This window comes from Pleurodeles waltl, chromosome 11, assembly GCF_031143425.1.
Source record: "Pleurodeles waltl isolate 20211129_DDA chromosome 11, aPleWal1.hap1.20221129, whole genome shotgun sequence".
NCBI lineage: Eukaryota > Metazoa > Chordata > Amphibia > Caudata > Salamandridae > Pleurodeles > Pleurodeles waltl.
Window position 1 is genome coordinate 231,911,851 of NC_090450.1, and position 24,186 is coordinate 231,936,036.

The window sequence follows — 24,186 nt, forward strand, 5'->3', positions numbered from 1 at the left end:
CATCTGCTAAGGGTAGAATGTATTAAATTAAAAAAGAGAAACTGAAAGACAAACATTGGAATGTTGGAGCTCCAGGCTGGACCAGCCATTATAAGCCCAGAGCTACTCCATTGTCTTCAATGAAGCTCTCAACATTCCAATGTTCTAATGTGGGATAATGTGTTTAGAATGCAAAGTCTGTCTAAAAATGAATGCTTACCAGCCTGATTCATAGAACAGGTACTGGTGTGGAACACAAACATACAGCAATTACAGTTAACATTTGTATTACTTTCTTTTAACAGTACCCATTTGATTTTGGAGTCGCTGTGGCGGTTTTCGTTTCAAGCCTGGTATCTCTCAGTAGACTGTACACTGGAATGCACACTGTCTTGGTAAGATTTCAACAAGGGTGTGTGTGTTTAACGAAGTGTGGTTGACCAGATAGACCTACATTTAAGTTGCGTCTTTTAAGCACCAATTCAGTTGTAAAACGAATGAAGCTATACTATAAGGCCTAGACTTAGATGTAAAGAAGTCACTGGCATAACCATAACTCTAGTGCACCTGCTTCCGAGGTAATGGTAATAGTAATAATTCCCAACTACCAGCTTTAAATGTACTTTTAAACATCATCCATATTTCTCAAGTCTCAGCTAAAGAGTTTGGATAATGAACACTTCTAACTCCAGCTTTAAAATTGTGACCCATCCTTAGTGTGATGAATGAAATTGCAAGTTCTTTTACTGTAACTCAACATCAAATCCGACCACTGATTGTTGCCACTGAAAGTATTTCTAAGCAGGTTTGCTACACTGTTCCCACCCCATCATGTGGAATGCTGCTTCAGATGGAAGTCAAGACTCCACTGAGTAACTTGCTAACTGCCCTGTATTGCGGGGGTGTAGTTGAGAGGAGGTTTGAGACCAGTCCGGGCTGAGTGGGGGATAAAGGCAGGTGAAAGTCTGAACACCAGTCCAATATTTCATCAAGAATAGCCATTGCCTAGTTTGTAATAGAATGAGTGGTGGTGCTCAGCGCTCTGCTGAGAAGTCAGCGGCGGGTGCTAATCCGCTGTCGGACACTCACTGACTCTTTATCTCACTCTTGCAGGTACTCGCTTTTTTCTTAGTGATGTTTGTTTCCATCTTTCCAATTCGAGTTTTTCCCCTCTCTTGCTGTTAGTAAATGTTTAATGAGGGAAAGTAAGTGCTGGTCCCTGAAATTAATGCTGGTGCCCCTCCCCCGCACCCAGCCAACCTCCTGCTCAAGTTAAGCTCTGTGCATAGCTAGCAGATCTGACTCTTGCTGTGGGGAAGTTTCAAATCTGGGCTAAAATGCCCGTTTCACAGCCCAGTTCTTCACATGCATTCTCTAAAAAGCCATAGGCTTTACAAAGAGTTTAAAAGAGAGACTTCTGAAATATTTCGCTTGTCCTCCCAGCCTCTCATTTACGTTTCCGTCCTCCCTACCACTGCCTCATGCTCCTTGCTGATGCTACATTTCTCTTCACTCAGTTTATTTTGTTCCCGTCCTGCCCCAGTCTCCTGATCTCCTCTGCTGTCCTCACTTTCTCTGTTCCTTTTTAAATGTGTTGTCCTCTGTTACTATGAAATACTTCTAATTACAATGGTAAAACGTGATTTAGTGGACAGTGTTAAGGAATACCTTTTTAAGATTATCAGCCTGACTCACATGAGGAAGGTTCAACCTCACATTACACTAAGGTACTACAATCCTGGTTTTCATGAGCGATGGAACATTTTAGCTCTTCATAAGCTTGTTGTAAGAAGTCAATCTGTCCATGCACACAGCCAAATGTTTCATTCATTCATTTAGTACGTTTTTCCCAAATTAGGCACCTTTTTCTATTATATGTACAATGATTGATGAAAGAGCATTTAGCAGCAAACTGAGGTGTTGCCAACCATTTACAGTGCACATAATATTATCTACTTCCAGAGTGACACTGCAGGTTATGCGTGGGTCGGTCTATGCTCCTCCCCTGGCAGGTAGGGGTATGCTCTTTCAGTGATTGAGTCACTGTACTTTTACTCATCTTCTTGGGGTTGTTTAGCCCAGGTTATTATGCCGGGCTTTGGAGGGGAACGAGTTTGTTTCCATGCAGGACTATTCTAGCTAAAGTCCCTCCTACCCCTGGAGGTTCTGAATTGGAAGAAACCATTAAGTATCTCAAAAGGAGAACTGTGCTGCCTGTTTCTGGCTTTTACAGAAAAACCACTTCACATTCTTCTGAGAAAATATAATTTCTTTGAAGACCACTAACATTTTCATGGGAAACTTCTATGTAGGCAAGGAGATACCTTCCTTTCCATGTCTCTTCAAGACACGACTGCTAAATCATTTGAGATCGACGAACCTCTTTTGACCAATCTAGTGGTATATATAATGTAATTGTGCAGAGTCTTTCATCGCTGTTTTCCTGACTGCAGAAATACCCTAGTTATGTCACAGAGTAGCCATCTAGTTTCAGAGCTGATGACCTGCGAAGAGATGTTATGAGTCTCCTTTATCTTACCAGACCCTCAAGCTCCATGAAGTGTTACATGTTTCCACTTTCCTGTGATCCTGTGTAAACTGTCCCCATTCGTGGTACAGGGAACTTTTGGGAGCACCACATTTTCATCACTTGTGTGACTGAGAGAATTGAGGTCCTGTTGCCACTTGTTCAGAACAGTGATCCCCAAAGGTATCTGTCTGGAGTATTGACCTTCAAGGTGTAGGTTGCTAACTTCATGGTGTGTCTGCGCAGGAGTTGTGACAATGGAAATACACAAGTTTGAGATCAACTTAAAAGCCAAGTTCAAGTTTTATTTGTTTGATATTGTGCTGATACGGCAACACAAACACAAAACACAAAATAAATTTTACAATTCATAAGTTACATTTCTGTAGTAACCTAGTACCCACAACCATCTATGGTTATTTCTTGGTACATACAATTCGGTAAAAAGATAACACAATCAAGTTAAAACTATAAATACCTATTCCACAATTGCCAGACTTAAACACCAAATTATCAGTGACAATAAGGTTGTGCTGCCACTTCGCTGTATTTGGTGCATCTTTTAGTGTATGACCTATCACTGCTGAACCATTCTAATCTTTCCCTAAGTGCTCCCGAGGCTTTAACTAAGAGATTTGTTCAGCATTGAAGATTTGCCTCAATTCCTGATTTAGTGCACCACATTGGGACTCTATCAAGAACTCGAATCCCTTTTTTATCTCTAGTTCGGGCAGTAGGACTGTAGCCTGTCCATTGGTGTAGAGCTCTCACACAAGCCAGGCTTAAGCATATTGCAAGCAGGCGACAGAGGGTAGATGGACCATTTGTCCCTCACATTTTTTTCATGAGTCAAAATGTGTAAAAACTGTTCTATCAGGGCATGAGGTTTTCCTGGCCAACATTTTAAATTAGCAAAAAGTTTTAGATGTGAACTTTTGTAATTTTCTTAATTTTCATATTCCGTTGATCTTGTTACATATCCTCAGTCCCAGTTAATTTCATGAATATTTTTTGCTTTGATACTTTCACAAATATTCTCCTATACCTTTCTAATGTATGATTGCTATTTCAATGTTGTATTTCCTTACTGATTTAGTTATTTTGTGAACTGCCCTCTATGGCTTCCAGAGAGCTTTGTTCGTGGTCGAGCATGCTTTTGGAACCTTAAGTAACTCGCTCTTTTAAAATGTATGATGTTAATGTGAGCCTAATTCAGGGTGGAGTCGTATCCTTAGGATTACTAAAGACACCCCTATTCCATCAGCCCTCCTACGTACTGAAGGCATGGTGAAACCAGACTAGAGTAGTTAAATGGAAATGGAGGTGATTTGGAGCAGGTTTTTACGTTGTCTTTTGGTGATTTTTATTTTTCCAGTTTCATGGGGTAATAGTATACAATTTGGGGTTTATAGTTAACCACAACTTTTACTAGGTTTTGATCTTGTTGAGGATATGTTTTGTTCGGTCCTAGGACCAGAGGGCACTCCAATGTAGAAGCACTGACCGCGTGATTGCTTGGTGAGTGTGCCGTTTTACAGGGGTGACGATAGAAGAGGTTTGAGTCGTATTATGAGGATTGGCGGGCGGGTAATGGGGAGTGATGGTGGGTTCAGGGAATATAAGAGGTGTAGAACTGGGCTGAGGTCGGATTTTTGAGGTTTAGAAATGCATGGTCATAGGCAGATATGAGCTGGTGATTTGCAACTTTCCAGTTTTTTTGTGTGTCTGCTTGTTCCCATGTAAAATTTAATTTCTAGCACCTAAATCGGTATGGCAATTCTCCCCTATAATGATGTCTCCTTTCTTTCCCATCTATATCTTAAGATTTTCCAACCAGTAATTTTTTCTTTCTTGTTATTGCTCATTTTTTGCAAATGCAGGGAACACATAACATATAGATATTTAAAGGTCAGTTGTTGTTTTCCAGGTCCTCGAAGTGTCCAGCCCAGAGGAACAACTTAGTTAAGTGGACAGGATTGCAGCTGTGTGCACCACTTAGAGAATTCTCCTTCAGAAAGGCTGAACATAATACATTTGGAACCCTTGTGTAATTAGCTCGGGTAATTGAAGGTGTAGTTGGCATCTGTAAGTTCACTGACATTTATCTTGCCCTTTTGAGCATAAGCCACCATTAGAGTCAGTGTCTTTAAAATGGCAAATGTTTATCTGCATAGACAAGTCAAAAGGCAAGAAAATATTTTATGATTCTCAACTTTTGGCTTTAAAACGTTAAAAAGGGATTGCTATTATTTGGAAACAAAGCAGTGCAGTTAAAAACTAACAGAAAACAAAGGTCAATTGTTAGGTTTACTGGGTACATCGAACTCGCTGAGAAAATCAATACCTTGGTGTGTGTGTGTGTGTGTGTGTGTGTATGTATATATAAATAGACATTTCATTGCAGGACTCTGTGTCAACATTACAAGCAATAAATTTGATATAATTCAATTTAATTCGGCATTGCTGAATATGATTTCGTTCAAATGGTCGAGATTTAACTAATGGGATTGGTGCAGCCGTCAGATGGTTATCGTTCCATCTGTTGAGGAATATATATATATATATATATATATATATATATATATATATATATATACCTTCTTCTTTGGCTCCAAAAATAAGAAATAAATTAAAAATCCCAAAAAGGGCATCCGATTCCCAAAATTTTCTTGACAAGGCACTTTGAAGATTTCTAGGGGTCATTTATTGTATTAAAGGCACATTCCTGTTGTGGGTAATGTACTGAGAGTTTAAAAATATACTTTTACTCATAATATGAAAATATTTTTCCATCAAATGTTTTTTTAATTCAATAAAAATAAAAACAATTGTGAAGCACATTTTTTGTTTTTTTGATTGGGCAAATTCGAAATAATGCAAGTCAGGAGTTTTTATAGATAAGCTTCTTCACTATGGTAGACATTCAAAGTGTAGAGCAGAAGATGACGTCACAATGGATTTGTTTTGCAATATCCTCGGGTGATTTAGGCTCACTGCCTCAGTTAATCATTTTTTATGTAGTGTTTTGTGTTATAAAAAGTATTTGTAGCATAACCTGCAAATTACATAAACATACAACATTCTGCTGGGAAAACTGAGGAAAGTAAAATGCCTCGTCTGAACACACCCGCTTGGCACCTTTTTACATAAGCCATCTCAGCGTGTAGAAGCCCGTCCTGTCATGAGCTGCAGCTAACCCGGCACCTCTTCCACTTAACTTCGTCTAATGACGTTTTAGAAGACTTGGAGGAAATCGTCATTCCCCGATTCAACTAATGCGACACTCCCTACCTCATCCCGAGTTCTCTTCTCTGCTAGTGATCCAGAATGCTGCAGCAAGATAGACGCGTGTAAGAAAGCCTGTGCTTAATTTGTGCCTGTGGTGGCCACTTGCATTTATTTGTGGGATCTCGGTCTTAATTTCCATCATCACACTTTTTTGTCCAGGGCATGAGAGAAAGGCAGAAAATGAAAAAAAAATAGGAAGGCAAAGATAAAAGAACACAGACAAGGCGAGAAAGCATAGATGAAAACTTGCAAGAGTGAGATACAGAGATATGAAGTGCAGGGCGGTGGAAGAAAGAGGCATGAGGTTGGATCAAGACCCTGCAGTCTCGACATTCTGCGTCCTCGGCCGCCATTTTAACCTGTCCATCTTCCCACCGGTCACACACCGATACTGCAACAGTACACCTCGCCTTAAGTCCATTTCACTCTTCTTTGCATTCATTGTGAAACATAAGCTCACAGATGCCCCCACAGCCAGTGCTCGAAATAGAAAACTAGAAGTGCAGGCACTCTTTGTCCCATCATACCTGCCTGCTGCCGAGAAGTGCTGGTGCTCTGAAACTAAAAGTATTACAGCTGGGCTGAGAAGTGCCGGTACCTTCCCCTCCAAATTAAAATACTGCCGGTACTGAGTACGTGGGAGTACCTGCTCATTTAAAGCACGGCCTACCTCTGAAAGCCAAAGTCATTGAAGTTTGTGGTTAGGCACCTCCAAGATCCACTCTGTGCTGGGATTCCTACTAACACAGAGGCATGGAGCTAAAGCTGGGAGACAATGGTATAGCTGCTTAGTAAAAAAAATAAAAAAAAAGCTAGCAGTGTAAACACATTGATGTTTTTAGCAGCTAATAAAAACTGGCAGAGGACACGGACACCAGTACGGTAGAAATGATCACGGGGCGGTAAAAATACTGACAGCCCAAAAAAATGTCTTACTTGCAAGGACAGGGGAAAGCAATTGTTTTTGGTCAGTATTTTTGCAGAATGGATATCTCCAGCAAAAAGGCGGCTATAGCTGGCAGAAAGGTTAAACCCTTTAGAGGGTGGTACTTTCACACCCTTCATTGGGAGGTATTTAACCCCAGTGGTATTCCTCACATCAGTTCTGTTTTATGGCCGATAATAAGTAAAATTAATTATTTCTAGTATTATTTCTCAGTTTATTCAGCGTTCAAGTTGCCAGTCGTTATTAGGCCCCTGCTCTCCTAGGTTTTCAGAATGTCTACGTTGGGAGATACCGTAAGCATCTAGATTACATTTGTAATCGGTATCAGGAAATGTTTTCACCGACAAATCCATCTGTCCTGCTTTTCTGCGGGTGTGTTTTAACGTTGAACTGTTTTTTTATTGAAGGAGTATAACACATCCAATAGACTCGCCAGAGAAACCTTGAACCTTCAGCATCACTGAATATATGTGCTTTTAGAGCAGTATTCCCTCCTCAGAAGGTCAAATAAAACCCTCCTTGAAGCCACCACTGTGTTTTAGATGTTAAGAAATACTCCCGGTGGCGGCTGATAATGTAGCAAACAATTTGAGGAAAAGGGGAACGGAGGCAGGGAAAGGAAACTGAGGGCAGCAGGGGGCCTAGAAGAGACAGAAGGACAAAAATGTAAAGATGGGGGTTCACAGGTAGTGGAGTGGAGGTGCACAAAAATCAAAGCTTTCTTGCTTACCAACCACCGTTTTCTTTTAAATAGAACTTTCTCAGCAAGAGTGACAAGTCGTAGGCGCATTTCGGTGAATTCTCGGTACGAAGATGTTTACTTATTCCAGAATGCAATATTTCTAACCAGAGCTTAAGGTGTTATGCAGACCCTCATGCCCCTCCAGCCCCCCACTAAATAGTTTGTGTGTACTTTCCCTCGCCACTAAGAGTGGAGGGTACCAGCCCTGTTACGTCTCGCCTCATAAACGTCATCAGCTGTCTGGTTTCAAAGACCTATTGTCAGTGACAGTGGGCTTGCTCTATACCCAACCCATTACTTACCATTGGTTGGCCTAATTGTCTCACGCCTTTTCTTGCTCCTTAATTGGCTTGTCTTCCTCTTCTTCTGTTTCCCCGTATCTGAAGCATAGTTTTTGTTACCATCCTTTTGATTAGCTGACCTGTGTCCTTCCACCGCTCACATTCAGGAAACTACTTTTTTCTTGGTTAAGCATCATGGATATCATTTAGGGGTCCCCTGCAATCCCTGTTCGTCCCTTCTGACAAAAGGCACTGCCTTTACGAACCCTGGCCTTAAGGTGGCAAAATATGTGCCAACAACACAGGGGCAGCTCCGCATTCCTTATTTTCTGCTCATTTCTTATTGTACTAATAATAACATTCTATTATTCTCCGTTAGTGTAAAAAAAAAAAAAAAGGGGAGTGACAGTCAGCGACCAGTAGCGAGTGAATTTGAGTGGGACTGAGGCCTAGATTTACTCTTCTTAGATGCAAGGCAACGCGGCACCAAAGTTGCTGCGCTGCTATGTGTAAAAGGGAGACAGAAAGAAATGCACCACAGCTTGTAAAATATGGTGCATTGTTTCTCTCCCCATCCACTGGTGCGCTTTTGGCAGCCACGCACAAATAAACACAATTTTGCCATAGTTAGAGGATGTGTGTTCTCTCTTAACCATTGGTTTTGTGCTGGTGGGATGGGGTCTCTTGTAGTACAAAAACTATGATTTAAGGCTTTTCCCACTTCGTGTGTGTGTGAGCTGTACACTGAAGCATACCTGCAACGTAGGTATATGAGGAGAAACTAAAACATGTCTCCTCATTATGCATTCCTTGAGCAGTCTAGACAAATATTTTCTATCAATGTTTGTAGAAAGGGATTTGCACCAAAATCCATGAGTGGTTGAATGGAAACACCCATCCATCACCCATGGAAAGCCATCTTGATAAAAAATAATGCAAAGCAATGTATAGTGCAATTTTACGTTACTTTTGGATAATATCCAATGTAAATCAGGATTTGTGTTGGATAGTAAATCCCACCCTAACAGTTTGTTCTAGGTTTAAGTCACAGAAAAGGTGCAAACACCTGCAGAATGTTAGTAAACTTGGGCCTCAATGTCAGTAAGTATGTGTGAGTATGAATACAGTTAAGAGTGAATAATCAATAAGTATGAGTGAAAGGTGGTATAAGAGAGTATGATGTTAGGGTCATGTGGCATGCCTTCCTGGAAAACCATGTTAGAGGTCACATGACATCACTTCCTGAAATGTTATTAAGGTCAAAGGATATGTGATATCACTTCCACTACTCCTGGCATTTTTGTGAATCGCTTCCATGTTAAGTACTTCATGAGAGAGTATGTGTTTTCCAGTTCTCTCCTTCATGTGTTTTTCCACCTGCCAAATACCCACCCGAGCCCTATTTTGCTCTTTCCCTTGTATGCTGCTCTCTTTTTTGTGTACTTTTTCCATGAAACTCCCATGCGCTCATGTTGCTGAACCCCTTGGGTGCATCTACTAGACTCTCATAACGTGCTCTCTTGTGCTATTCGCTTTCTCTTGTGTGCTTCTCCTCAGCCAAACTCCCAGACGCTCTGTGTTCTTCTCTCCATCATGTGCTTCTCCTCTTAGCTCCTGTGCTGCTCTCTCTCCTCATGTACGTTTCACCCTGATCTCTCCCCCTCTCTTCTATTGTCCACCACCAATCACCATGGTCCTATTTTTAATTTTTATTTTGCACTAAAAATGATTGTTTACTTACAGATCCAAGTGGCATCTACCATCTTGGATAAATACGTAGAATGGCACTTAAGTAATTCAGTAGGTGTGCGCATGCATGGTGATGCAGGCGCACACCTACAGAATGACGTGATCGTCAACAGTGGTCACATCATTGCACCTTTATTTTGTCTATCCTTTTCCAGTTTCCCTGTTGCATTGTTTAGTAGGTGTGCATGATGCATCACCACACCGGCATCTGCAGATTACACTGTCAAAGCCAATAGGTCCAAATGGCGAGAGTTATTGGCTTTGATAATGCTTGTGCTTCTCTATGGCACCAGAGGAGGGACACAACACCTCCTGCCTCTGAGGAGAGCAACACTACCTTGATTTCCCCTCAGTTGTTACCCTGAGGGTTACTTGACTAGCTCCTGGGTGATTCTCATTAACCCCCAGGCCAGCTTGTCTATTGCGCTTCTGTAGCAGTTCCGTGGTATCCACATTTTGTCCCAACTTGCTTTTGTTTGATTGGGCGGGCAATAAACGTGTTGAGAACCAGGTTGGGATTTTCATGCTATTTTGACAGGTACAGAAATGTTTGTAGCCCCGATTTATGTCTTGTTTGTCTCCAGTGGTTCGGTCGGTGGCAGAGTGAACCCACTTCCTTTGCAGGGTTGGTCTTTCAATTACACATTAGCTGCAAGTCGAGGCAAATTACACACGACAGGCGGATCTCCTTGATCACAAAAGGGTTTAGTCGTGTGGCTTTTTCACTGGGTTAGAAGTTAAAAGTTAGAAAGTGTTACAAGTCATGAACCATAGTCTCAGCATAGCCATTTTGCAATTTGTATGATCTCCAACAAATAATCGAACTTCATCATGCCTGCCTCTTTTCAGCAAGTAGTATTTAAAACCATACACTGGGCACCCAGATTATTGCCAAGTCATCAAGGCCAGTAGTGCCAAACCACAATACACAGGAAACTTAGTTAAAGCATGGCACAGCATCTCTTACTGGTCAGCTTCAGGTGCACGGCCCTAATTAAAATGCTTAGCACATCGTGGAGATGCAGGTTACAGGACCTGGTATTGAATGCACTGACCTGCCTCTATCAGATTTCAGCAAACAGTTTTATTTCTCAGCAGTCAAAATCTTTTTACCTCTGGAGAAGTCCCTTACACTACACACCTCCAAGGTTTGAGGATTGTTCATTCTTCTTCCCTCCCTGGAAGAGGAGGTAATCCGGCCTCTTTTGCAGGAGTAAATGATTTGCAATGTGAGAGTGAGAGAAGAGTTTGTGATTGCCGACCAGATCACAAGTCCGGGGTAATCACAAGCTGTCAGTGCAATCATGCCTCACCCCTGTCACGGGGTTTACTACTGCATAGTTGTACACACTCATGGGGAGTAATGAGAGGTACCCATTTTTGGATTCACAGCAAGCATGAATGGAGCCATTTTTTAAAGTAAATCTATGTCCACAGCCTTGGGTGATTCTGGGAATTAGTCCCTATATTGTTGAATAACTGTAAAAAACAAAAAGTAACAGGAAGTAGCTTAACGAATAAAGTATCAAGAAAAATCAGACGGGTACCTCCCCAGATCTCATGTAAGGATGTTGATATGTGGCTCTGGGGACAGAAGAATATTTAAAGGGAGCACTGATGCAGAGGCTCTGGTAGAACACTTAATTGGAAAGTTAGCCCTCTTTAGCCCTGGCATTTAATGTCATGTAATCCATGATTTTCCCCGCTTCCCATGATTTCCCTTACTATGCGCAATTCGCAGTCCGGGGTGGAGAAAAATGATCTGTGAATCTCATTAATTCAGAAGACTCGGAGGGTTGGACCACAAAACATTTTTGATTGGTAGTGTCTTGAGTACGGTGGCCAAGCATCCCGAATTTGCTGGGACAGCCCCGGTTTCTCAGCAGCTGTCCTGGCAGATTTCAGCAAATTTGGCTTATGTCTTGGTTTTCAGTGAGGGGCGACTAAAAACTAACTGAGGGAGGCATGTTTTATATATTACAAAGCAGGACTGGTTAGCAGCTGATTTCAGAAAGCAATTTAATTAATAGGTGTGTTAGCGGGTTAAAAAATTGCACTTTATTTATTTTCTCAGTGCCCGGTCTGTTTTTCTAGGTTGATGCTCCCTGCCATTCAGTGCATCTTGGTTGATTAAAATTTGTAGTCTTTTTTTTCTGTTTTAGTGAAATGCTCCGGTTTTGGGGCTTTTGTATCTGATCATCGTAGTTTTAAGTCATTGATGGCAAGTTAAGACAATGCCTGGTGCAAACAACTCTTACCACAGTACTATAAAATCAGGTTTCTGGCGAGGGTAATGTAGGACAAGATTGTTTGTGAATATCTCTTATGTGGCTTTTTGGTGTGGTGGGACTGGTGTGCTCTGTGTTTTATTTTGGTTTTCGGCCTGCTGTGTTTTTGTGCCACACTATTATAGTGTGATGCTCTATTTTAACTGTCTGATGTTGTGCTCTTTTATGTTTGACTCATGTATGTCTCTTATTGTCTAATGTTATTTTGTTTTCTATAGCTGTATTAACAAATGCCACTACATTTATAGCCAAAACCGTTTTGTTTCTTTAAAGTTCCAGCTACAACAACTACTTACCACTGCTTAAGTTGGTAAAACATCTGCTTCAGTTCTTCGATTATTTAAGACACTATCCATCCAAAACCTGTGGAAAGGCTAATTTGCTTAATCAGCACTCCTGGCGTTCATTTTGTGTTCTCGATATTACTTTCACAGGTATTGATTTTACATATTTTTATATAAAACCTTCCTTTCGTCTCTATAAAATGTTTTTTAATAAAAATTGCCAGCCCTACCATGGCAAGGCTGTTGGCTAGGAGAGAACAGTTTCATCAAAAGTACTCTTACCATGTGGGCAAAAGCACTTTTTGCTGAGAATTACCTTTCGACCCGAGGAGGAAGCTTAATATGGCAGATACACCTTAGGGCTTGGCCCCAAGATTTAAGTGAGCCCTTCAGTGATATGCTCAGGATCACACGATCTGATGATATGTGGAAACCGGGATTCAGAGCCATTTCCCTGCCGCAGATGTCTGCCATAGCCGTGAGACCAAGATAGGAAAAGAGGTTTTAGAGAAGCCAGAAAGCTTCACCGCTATCACGTTTTGATAAACTATAGCTGGTACGAAAATCTCAAGTAAAACATGAATTTGAGCCCTGCAGAGAAAGAATATAAATATCAGTCAGAAAACCAAGAAATAGAAGGAAGCAGTGAAAGGAATTAGAAGTGGCAGAACCCGAATAATAATGCGGGAAAAAACATTGTCAACACAAAATCTGCAAACTGACCAACTCCAGTAATAAAACTATGAACATTTCGCTCAAATTAGCTGTCCCCTCACAAACGTTTGAGAGGTCCTGCTCTCTTCGACTTGCCAAAGGACCACTTTCTGTAAAGCAGATGCGAGAAAATCAATATCTTCAGACAGGGCAACCGAGAAATGAAGTCATGACTCCACAGTCAGAAAATGTAAAGGTTTGACGTTGCTAAGTTTGTGCCAGTGGTTGCTGAGGGATGCAGGTGATGGTCACTGCGCTCGTATTTTGGGGGACGGAATTTATAGCGTTCACACAGAACGGGGAGAAAGAGAGCGGTGCAGAAAAAAACGAAAGAGTGAGGATGTGAAATTAAGTAAATATCGACAAAGGGAGAAGGCACCGATGAAAAAGAAACCTGTAGCAGTGAGAGAAAGACCCCAGATGTGGAGGGTCCTGCAAGAAAGAGGAATAAGGCAGACTCAACACTAGGGAACTTTACAATCCCACAGCCCACGGCGTTCAGCAGTGCTATTTGTGGGCTCTTCAGAAAAACGTGTGCCCTCTACACTCATTTTTGTTTTTATAAATTAAATAGTAGTAATTGTCACAAGATGCTGTCCGATACAGACCGGGTAGTGCTAAAATCCTATTGACGGTGGAGGCAGCCTTTATGAATCCCCCCGTAGTGGAGGTGGAAACATATATGGGAAGGCGATGTGTGCATTAAGACCCCAGTTCCTGGATCCGAATGGCTACAGCCTACTCTAAGAGCAGCAACCTCTGACCTCTTCTGCACCGAGAGTTCAGGAAAGATCACAGAAACCATCTGTAACCCGAGATGGTCACCAAGGACCTCGGCAGGCCTCTAATGGGTAACTAATAACAGTGTGCAGTCACTGGGGGTGGGTATGAACCGTATCCATTAATTGCTGGTGAGGAGAGGTGGAAAAATTGCAAATATTGCTTTCTGCCTTCTTGCAGTTTAAGGAAATCAATCCACTTATTTTTTTTTATTAAGAGGAAAGACTGAGGTGACGTATGCATCCCCTCGCAAATGTCCAAAAAACAGTTTTTCTTAAAGGCCGCTCATCGCCTAACCACACACGTACCCACGATAAATACCAGTCCTGTTAAAAGTTAAGTTCCTGAGTGTGCTACTATGAAGAGAAGTAACAGATGACATATTATACAAAATCAGTGAATGACATAGAGAAATAAAGTAAGGCATGCTATATTCACAACATATTTCCTTAAATTTACAGGCCGAGTAACTAGTTAATGGGCCACTTGCAGAACGGTAATGTAAAATTGTACTTGAGTATAAGGTGAATTAGCAAAGTCCTGCTCCCAAAAGGTACAAAGAAAAAAAAATGTGCACCTTCAGGTTTCCTTCGATCTTTGAACTAGATTCAGGAACTTTCCGGGATTCATATATAATGAATAATCTACCAGTCCTCTGACAATCATAGACTTCATGGAATATTCCTACTACCCATAACTTACTCATACATATTTCCCCCATGTGGAAAATGCCTATGAATAAATTCTCAAAAAGGTGCCTTTGTTTTTATATGTTCTCCCTAACCCTGTTAAATGTGTGAGTTTTCTCTTCTGTTTCCCATTAGAGGAAGTCACTTGCTACTGCTTTTAACAGGGATATTGTTACAAGTATTTGCATAATGGAAAACGGCTAGTGAATACATATAAACGTAGCAATTTGTGGGTGTTCAGCCAGTCTGCTCCCTTTAGCTCTCCACTTCCCAGTCTTAACCCTAAACTTGCAGCAGTGGAAAATCCACTTTAGGGCCACTATTCCAACCATAGAATTGGTGCTTTGAAAATTGCCCTGATCTTTATTGATTCAAGATGTTGAAATTTTAATAGCTTATGGCCTTGTTTGTCTGGCTATATATTAAAAAAAAAAACCTTTGGGGATTGCACAGGGCATGTGCTGTATGCACATCACTGGAAGGACACCCAAACCAGTGCTAGTATCATCACTTTCCTCACCAGTGTGGGCAACACTTGCACCAATGGATGTGAACGTATGCATACAGTGCATACTTCATAGCTCGCTTATCCGGTCAAGCTCACAGCCATACGGGTTCCCATTATGAGTCTATTACAATGTTGGTGTCACGGTAAAGCTTTGGAAAATGTGCGTTCAAGGAAAAAGTTTTGAAAATTGTGTGCACAAATGTCTAGGAGCGATCACACAACTAGGACACAGCTAAGGAGACATCCTGTGCTTTCTGGTTGGTTTGACCTGAAAAAGACCTGAAAGGTCTAACAGGCACATGTAGACCAAACGTTACGAGTTTCAAGGTGTAATTTGGAAAAGAGGAGTCATTTTTCAAACATGCACGCCTCCCATACAAAATCGCATCTGTTGGTCCCATCCACCCCTTACCTTTCAGTGACCCCCAAACACAGGAATGATTTCTATGCTGCACCGGATACCCAAGGCACGGCACAAGGTAATGAGCAGAAGACTGCACATGTACACTAGGTGCCACTCCTGCGTATATTAACTTTTAGATGTTCATTGACAAGGCACATCAGTGCTTAATTTGTGCTTGTTGTTTCCGGTGCTGAGCACCGGCACTTATTTTTTAGGGCTGGGGCTTATTCTTCTGCTTCAAGCATTTGCTGCGAGCAAAAGACACAAATGTGAAAGACGGAGGAAGGGAAAAATGAAAAAGCGTCACAAAATGAGAAAGTAGAAAGCTGCAAAAGTGATCTGAAGGGGCAGGGAGGGGCCGTAAATGGATTGAAGAGGCCCGAGATAGCTTCAGGATTACGCTGCCTCAGTATTCCTGTTCACACATTTATTTGCAGCAGCCGCATGTTTAAGAGGAGGCCTTTCGGCACCTGCACCTTTTTATTTACAAATTAAGAACTGAGGCACATTAAAGCAAATCTCTAACTTTGAATTCCGTTCTGGTCCTGAAGTGCAGTAAATCTTCGTAGTTTTATATGTGGCTCGATATGCCTGTTGAGACCACGGACTGCACATGCCAGAATCGATCATTTAGGTCATCAAGAAATGGGACACTGATCCACCGATATAACACACTACAAAAATCCATATTTGGATCAAAGTCATTTTACTTTCAGGTTAACCAATACAAAACTTTGATAAACCAGGCATCTGAAATACAAACGTCGACTAATTACACACAGTTACACACGACCAAACAATACACAAACGAACAGTGGAAACCTTCAACTGTACATCAAGGTGCCCAGATCAAGAAAGTACAGGGGGTTACACTGAGTCTGATAACTTAAGATATTCCTTACAGATGTGAAAGTTACGGCGCATCATCTCTGTTCCTTTTCAAAGAGTGACACATGCAGCCACGTGACCTCTTGGTCATTTTCAAAAACACTGATGCAGAACGGCTCATGTGCTCAACATCCGATGTAGGCGGCAGATGCCGAACCGAGGATCGCCATTTAACTATTTTGCATGCCAGTTGACAATCTGTTGACAATATCATTTAAGGACTGGGTTGTGGGGCCCTAAGAGTAACATTTCAATCACACTTGTGACAAAGGGGACGCTGAAAGTTATGTCATTTCCTGCTTCCTGCGTACACTGGAGACATGAGGTTCCACTGACAGGAACCCAGTCACTCACAAACATCAAGATTTGCAAAGTTCTCCTATTTGTAATGCTTGTAGAGCTTTGCATTGTGGAGTTGCAGGCTCATGGGGCCTCAAGTTGATGACGTGTTCCATGGGAGAGCAGTAGAGCGAAGACAAATGGAAATCTAGGTTTAGGCTGGGGAGTGATCAGAGGCTTCCCGTCTCCGCAGGCTCAGACATCCTCATGGCAACCCTCTGCAACACTCAACTGCATATGTCGCTTACTTCTCACAGGACAGTCTACCACCTCTTCTACTACAGATGCTGAAGCAGCAGTCTTTTCTGATTCCTCTAAGTATAGTCTTTTTTCTTCAAGGGAGCAACAACTTCTTCCTGTGGTTTCAGCCTACGTCTACACAAGTGTACAGTACTCCTTGAAGTAAAGGATTAGTCAGAGGGGTCAGTTTGCATCTGGCCACACAAGTTCAGAGTTAATTCCAACATTTCTGTGGGAACCAGTCATGCCAACATGCACTGGGCACACGGAAGCATTCGCTCTCAGAAATGTATTAGCTTCAAGACCTGGAATATGAGGTTCTGTTACCGGGCTCTCCATTCTCCAACCCAATGCAGGGTATGGACATGTTGCTGGGGGGAATCAAGGGGGCAGTACAGAAGAAGCAAGTAGGCAGACAGCAGCACTGACTAGTACTAAACTTTAAAACCCTACAGAGCTCCCTACATCCGTAGGGACACAAAAACGAAATCCAAGACTTCCCAGCACACATTTATCAGGGAGTGGCAGAGGCCAATGTCCCAGCGGAGTTGCAGGTAGAAAGGCCTGTTCCCCTTGGCTACAAACTGCAGCCTTCACCCAGTAGTATCATGCACAGTCATGGCGGCTTCAGCCAACCATGCTAAAAGAAATACCACTTTGGGTGTATCCAACACAACCTAGCACACTGTTGGTGAGCAGCGTACCAAAACTAAGTACAGCAGTTGTCAGATGACTAGTGGTGTGGCTCTGCGGCACATGAAAATATTTATTGGAACGGCCCAGGTGGCAAAATGAGTAGGAGGCTGTCATAAGGACACAGCGCCCTAGACTTCAACCCTACAAGTGGATGCTCCTTACTCATGTTTGAAACAGCAGTACGCTGCTGCGTCAGAAGCTTTTCAGCTGGCTGACTACTCTACACCAGGATAATATATATATTCTGGATTCAGGGATGAAAATGATTGGTATTCGCATAGAAAGGGATGAATGCAATCAGAACTTACACCTGCAGAGTCTGGAAAAATTGCAAATAGATTTATTTGCACTATATTTGAGCCTGCGAACACATTTTTCCTATGTTTGTCATTCAATCCTCACACCTTTTGCTCTATTTATTTATTTATTCACTTAAGTGGCATATCCTGTGTATATTTATAACATCATGGCACTTGCATTTTACCACCCATCTGACATTAGGTGTTTTATTTTTTTCTCAGTGCACCCCACAGAGCTAACCTCTTCCTAGTTCTATTTTACCTATGAGGAAGTTACTCTATAACTTTGGCTTAAGGTACTAAAACCATAACTTTTTCGTGTTTTTGTAGACCGGGCTTGTGCATGTATTACTCGAATGTTTGAATTATTGCTTTTTCCAGAAGGCAGTTCGACCTTCGCTGGTCTAAGCTTTATGTATTGGGCCCCATCTCCATGCAGGAGAAGTTCTCCATTCCTTCCCGCTAGTAAAAGCCCCGCAAAACGACTGCACGGCGTCAAGTTGCTATGTAAAATGCACCTTTTTTTCTACACTACCACATTTCCTGTCTTTAACTTACCTGTTGTTTTTTTTTTTTTTTTGTTTTTTTTTTTTTATATTTTTTGTAGTGCGGTATATCGAGCTGACGCGACTCGAACCTGGCTCCCCCAGCTCTAAAGTCGGCCCTTAGCCCTCATCTTGTTTTTTATGCGCCTGCTTTCTCCTGCTATCATCATATCCCTTTCCCTGTCTTGTCTTCCTCATTCTTTAGTCCCTTCAATTCTTTCTTGACTCAAAATATGATGGCGAAAAATCCGCCAGAGCTCACAAAAATGAGTGCCATTCAACCACCTGCAGAACAGTAGCACCGGCGCCCTCCCCCGCAGCGCGCCTCTAGAGGTGGCGCTACCTTCAGTCACCCGAGGAGGCGCCACGAGGCATCGCACGCAGCGAGGCGCAGTTAATCCACTAATTCTCTGGGGAAGAGGTTTGGTTTTAATTTTACTCTCTCAGAAGCACCGCTGAGCAGAGAGAGGTAATGAGAGGTTTATCGCCCCTTTCTCGGTTTCGGTGAGGACATTGCAATCCCACCCTCCCTCTCATCGGCGCTACGGTGTTCTCGCCTTGCCCGGTAGCCTCCCTCTTACTTAAGTTTATTGTATTAGTTCCACAGCTTGTGGTAGTCCTACACCGAGCAGCTTTTCTTTACACCAGAGAAACGAAGGGATGATTACAGACCGCATGCGAGTTCTTCATAATGCTGCCTTGAGCTTTAAATACAGTAACACCCAAACACTGTAACGCGCTTTCTTATGTTAGCATTACGTGTGACAGAGGCCTAAACTAGCACGTATGACCTTTTTACACAGTTACTTGCTATTTAGCAGCCACCAACGTTCGGTGGTTTGTAATTGTTTTTATTTCATTTATCATCTTCCTAAAGCGATTTATACAGTTACGATCCAATTTACGCAGTTGTGATAGGAATGCTGTGTGGCATCAAACCGCGTGAACATTTGCAAGAGTAATAAAATAACTCGGCGTGCGTTTGCTGGAGCAGCGATAGGTAGTGGGGAGAAACAGAATCTAACACATCTTGTTTCACGTTCGTGCAGTTTTCTAAAGTTTGTCGAAAATATCCAAATCTAATTTGCTGGCAGGTTTACAAGAAAGCACTCCTGTTATGTCTGAGACATCTGTACACACAGGCTCGGTCACAGCCAGTGGCTCAGCGAGGGTGCCACGTTCTTTAAACCAAGCAAAGAAAGTCGGACCTCCTGGCCAGGGTTTTAAGTGGGATGCAAAAGTGTGTGCGTGTGGTGTGGGGAGGAGGGGGTTCTAAAAGAGGTGGGGCCTACATAGTTATGGGCGTGGCTTAATCACATAAACTAAATCTGTGATTACCGTAATGTGCCATCCGACAGGTATTTTGGTGTCTCTGAGCTTTAAGGTACTGCATCTAGATTTTTATAACACTTTTTGGCACTGCAATACTCATACTACTTTCAACCTCAACTCTAGACCTCTTCATCCTAACCATTCTAAACACCTGGAAGCGCCTCAGTTCAAAGCATGCATCGTACAAGAGTAATATGGTGAACAAATAAAAAAAAAAGTATACAAAAACAAAACATCCTGACAATAGCTAACATTCTAATGGAGTGCAATATTCTAAAAAAAACAAGGGAAATATAAATGGAGACTAAATCACTGACCTGGACTACCTGAATATTTATTACATTAATTCTGTGTTTTTCGAGTAAAGTTAAGAACATTAAAAAATGGACCAATAAGGGCGATTTTCAATGTCCATTCTAAAATACTACCAGATTTGAGACCCAGAGTGGCCTGGCCCTCTTAAATACCTGCTCCTGCCACTGGTTGGGTAATAAGATATAGCCATGCTGGCGTGCAGTGGGTAGGGTGGCTACCTCATGAAGGACACTAACACTATCTCTAATCCAGAATTTTTCAACCTACAAATCACTGTTTTTGGGTGTTAGTTTAGTTCAATTGTCTCAAAGTGAGACTACAACATCCGTAATGTGATAGCAGACAAAAGTCCAAGGCTGGGGAAAAATGTGTTCATAATGACTGGAAGAGAAATGGTCACCCTAGTAGTTGGCCACTCGCACAGAGGTTCCTGGTGCCAGGGCACCTACTGGCACCTGCTGCACTATGAATAGCTACAATCCTGCTCTGGCACCCATTGAACTTGGCTTTCAGGATTCTGTTGCAGTCGTGAGTCTGATTCAGTGGGTTTTGTGTGATGCTTAGGTGCTTGACAGCTGAGGCAGAGGGCTTTGCTAAATATCTTGTGTCAAGTCTGTAATATTTGCTGTGCCCATTGCCTGGTAGATGGAGCCGTGTCCGGGTCAATGGGTGGCACTGAGTGCTGTGCAGTGTCCTTTTACCCATGTAGTGGCCGGTCTCGTGTATAGTCTGTGACTGAGTTACAGCTTCTTCCTATATTCGTATTTCTCTCCCTACCACAACATACAATTCTTGGCTGCTGTCTTTTGAGTAAAGCACCAGTTGAGCGAGAGGATAGAAAGGGGAGAGGATGGTTTCTGTTGGTGGGAGTTGGCTTGCAGGTTTGGGGCTCACACATATCTCCTCCTCATTGTTGGAGTCTTATTGTATAAGTGAATATTTGCAATAGCTCTCCCCTAATCCACACATTCATGCACACCCGTCTTTTCCACTGCACACACACCATGAAACTTGAACCCCAAATCAACAACGGCATAATACTGGGTCATATAGCATATTATTGGTCAGCACGTCATTGTTGAGGCACACTGCAAAGCGTTAAGGTGCGAAACTGAGACATGAGGCAGAAGCAGGAATGAGGCATAGGATTTGAAGAAACTTGACCGCTACTGGATGTCAATGAAAGGTACAAAGTAGAGGCGTGGTGTGGAAAATCTGAAGGATCCAAGAGTAAGTTGGGCCACCACAATCTAAATGGTTTGCAGGTGTTTCACTAAGAAGTTAAATAAGCGCAACTGCAGGGTGTGACTATAGTCAAGGTCAGATCCAGCATAGCTGACACAGCAGTGTTTGTGAACTACAGAAGAAGGTATGTGAGGATGTGTAGGAAGTTGGCTCTGTATGTGCTATTTCAAAGTAAGGAATAGCATGCACAGAGTCCAAGGGTTCCCCTTAGAGGTAAAATAGTGGTAAAAATAGATAATACTAATGCTCTATTTTGTGGTAGTGTGGTCGAGCAGTAGGCTTATCCAAGGAGTAGTGTTAAGCATTTGTTGTACACACACATAGACAATAAATGAGGTACACACACTCAGAGACAAATCCAGCCAATAGGTTTTTGTATAGAAAAATATCTTTTCTTAGTTTATTTTAAGAACCACAGGTTCAAATTCTACATGTAATATATCCTTCGAGAGGTATTGCAGGTAAGTACTTTAGGAACTTTAAATCATAAAAATTGCATGTATACTTTTCAAGTTATTGACAAATAGCTGTTTTAAAAGTGGACACAGTGCAATTTTCACAGTTCCTAGGGGAGGTAAGTTTTTGTTAGGTTTACCAGGTAAGTAAGACACTTACAGGGTTCAGTTCTTGGTCCAAGGTAGCCCACCGTTGGGGGTTCAGAGCAACCCCAAAGTCACCACACCAGCAGCTCGGGCCGGTCAGGTGCAGAGTTCAAAGTGGTGCCCAAAACACATAGGCTAGAATGGAGAGAAGGGGGTGCCCCGGTTCCGGTCTGCTTGCAGGTAAGTACCCGCGTCTTCGGAGGGCAGACCAGGGGGGTTTTGTAGGGCACCGGGGGGGACACAAGCCCACACAGAAATTTCACCCTCAGCAGCACGGGGGCGGCCGGGTGCAGTGTAGAAACAAGCGTCGGGTTCGCAATGTTAGTCTATGAGAGATCTCGGGATCTCTTCAGCGCTGCAGGCAGGCAAGGGGGGGATTCCTCGGGGAAACCTCCACTTGGGCAAGGGAGAGGGACTCCTGGGGGTCACTTCTCCAGTGAAAGTCCGGTCCTTCAGGTCCTGGGGGCTGCGGGTGCAGGGTCTCTCCCAGGCGTCGGGACTTTGGATTCAAAGAGTCGCGGTCAGGGGAAGCCTCGGGATTCCCTCTGCAGGCGGCGCTGTGGGGGCTCAGGGGGGACAGGTTTTGGTACTCACAGTATCAGAGTAGTCCTGGGGTCCCTCCTGAGGTGTTGGATCTCCACCAGCCGAGTCGGGGTCGCCGGGTGCAGTGTTGCAAGTCTCACGCTTCTTGCGGGGAGCTTGCAGGGTTCTTTCAAGGCTGCCGGAAACAAAGTTGCAGCCTTTCTTGGAGCAGGTCCGCTGTCCTCGGGAGTTTCTTGTCTTTTCGAAGCAGGGGCAGTCCTCAGAGGATGTCGAGGTCGCTGGTCCCTTTGGAAGGCGTCGCTGGAGCAGGATCTTTGGAAGGCAGGAGACAGGCCGGTGAGTTTCTGGAGCCAAGGCAGTTGTCGTCTTCTGGTCTTCCTCTGCAGGGGTTTTTCAGCTAGGCAGTCCTTCTTCTTGTAGTTGCAGGAATCTAATTTTCTAGGGTTCAGGGTAGCCCTTAAATACTAAATTTAAGGGCGTGTTTAGGTCTGGGGGGTTAGTAGCCAATGGCTACTAGCCCTGAGGGTGGGTACACCCTCTTTGTGCCTCCTCCCAAGGGGAGGGGGTCACAATCCTAACCCTATTGGGGGAATCCTCCATCTGCAAGATGGAGGATTTCTAAAAGTTAGTCACTTCAGCTCAGGACACCTTAGGGGCTGTCCTGACTGGCCAGTGACTCCTCCTTGTTGCTTTCTTTGTTCCCTCCAGCCTTGCCGCCAAAAGTGGGGGCCGTGGCCGGAGGGGGCGGGCAACTCCACTAAGCTGGAGTGCCCTGCTGGGCTGTGACAAAGGGGTGAGCCTTTGAGGCTCACCGCCAGGTGTCACAGCTCCTACCTGGGGGAGGTGTTAGCATCTCCACCCAGTGCAGGCTTTGTTACTGGCCTCAGAGTGACAAAGGCACTCTCCCCATGGGGCCAGCAACATGTCTCTAGTGTGGCAGGCTGCTGGAACTAGTCAGCCTACACAGATAGTTGGTTAAGTTTCAGGGGGCACCTCTAAGGTGCCCTCTGTGGTGTATTTTACAATCAAATGTACACTGGCATCAGTGTGCATTTATTGTGCTGAGAAGTTTGATACCAAACTTCCCAGTTTTCAGTGTAGCCATTATGGTGCTGTGGAGTTCGTGTTTGACAGACTCCCAGACCATATACTCTTATGGCTACCCTGCACTTACAATGTCTAAGGTTTTGTTTAGACACTGTAGGGGTACCATGCTCATGCACTGGTACCCTCACCTATGGTATAGTGCACCCTGCCTTAGGGCTGTAAGGCCTGCTAGAGGGGAGTCTTACCTATACTGCATAGGCAGTGAGAGGCTGGCATGGCACCCTGAGGGGAGTGCCATGTCGACTTACTCGTTTTGTCCTCACTAGCACACACAAGCTGGCAAGCAGTGTGTCTGTGCTGAGTGAGAGGTCTCCAGGGTGGCATAAGACATGCTGCAGCCCTTAGAGACCTTCCTTGGCATCAGGGCCCTTGGTACTAGAAGTACCAATTACAAGGGACTTATCTGGATGCCAGGGTCTGCCAATTGTGGATACAAAAGTACAGGTTAGGGAAAGAACACTGGTGCTGGGGCCTGGTTAGCAGGCCTCAGCACACTTTCAATTGTAAACATAGCATCAGCAAAGGCAAAAAGTCAGGGGGCAACCATGCCAAGGAGGTCTTCAGCTGCTTCAAGGGGAAAAAGCAAGAGGTTACTGAGTTGACTTAGCCAGATGGTTGGAGTCAAATTTGAAACTTAAGTGTTTAATTCAGGGCACTAAACAGTACAAGGGCCACGTTAAACGCCTTTTGGCAAAAGGATGTCTCTAAAATAGTTAAAAGTTCTACAAAAATATCCATCACTCTAGTACTTGCATCTTGATTGGGTGACATAAATTTAACCTCTTAAGTGCGGGCGTCGGCCACTGGCTGACGCCCACACACCCTCCCTGGTGCGGGTCACGACCAGTGGGCGACAC

At 43.3% G+C, this 24,186-nt stretch overlaps 1 protein-coding gene across 1 annotated transcript in view; it reads left to right on the plus strand.

Annotated features, from left to right (window-relative positions):
- The window catches only part of SGPP2 (sphingosine-1-phosphate phosphatase 2), a 393,667-nt gene that overhangs the window by 315,558 nt on the left and 53,923 nt on the right, over positions 1–24,186 (plus strand). Inside the window, exon 4 of the mRNA XM_069213464.1 lies at positions 285–374. Coding sequence (XP_069069565.1) covers positions 285–374 — 90 coding nt within the window. The remainder of the gene's footprint in view (positions 1–284; positions 375–24,186) is intronic.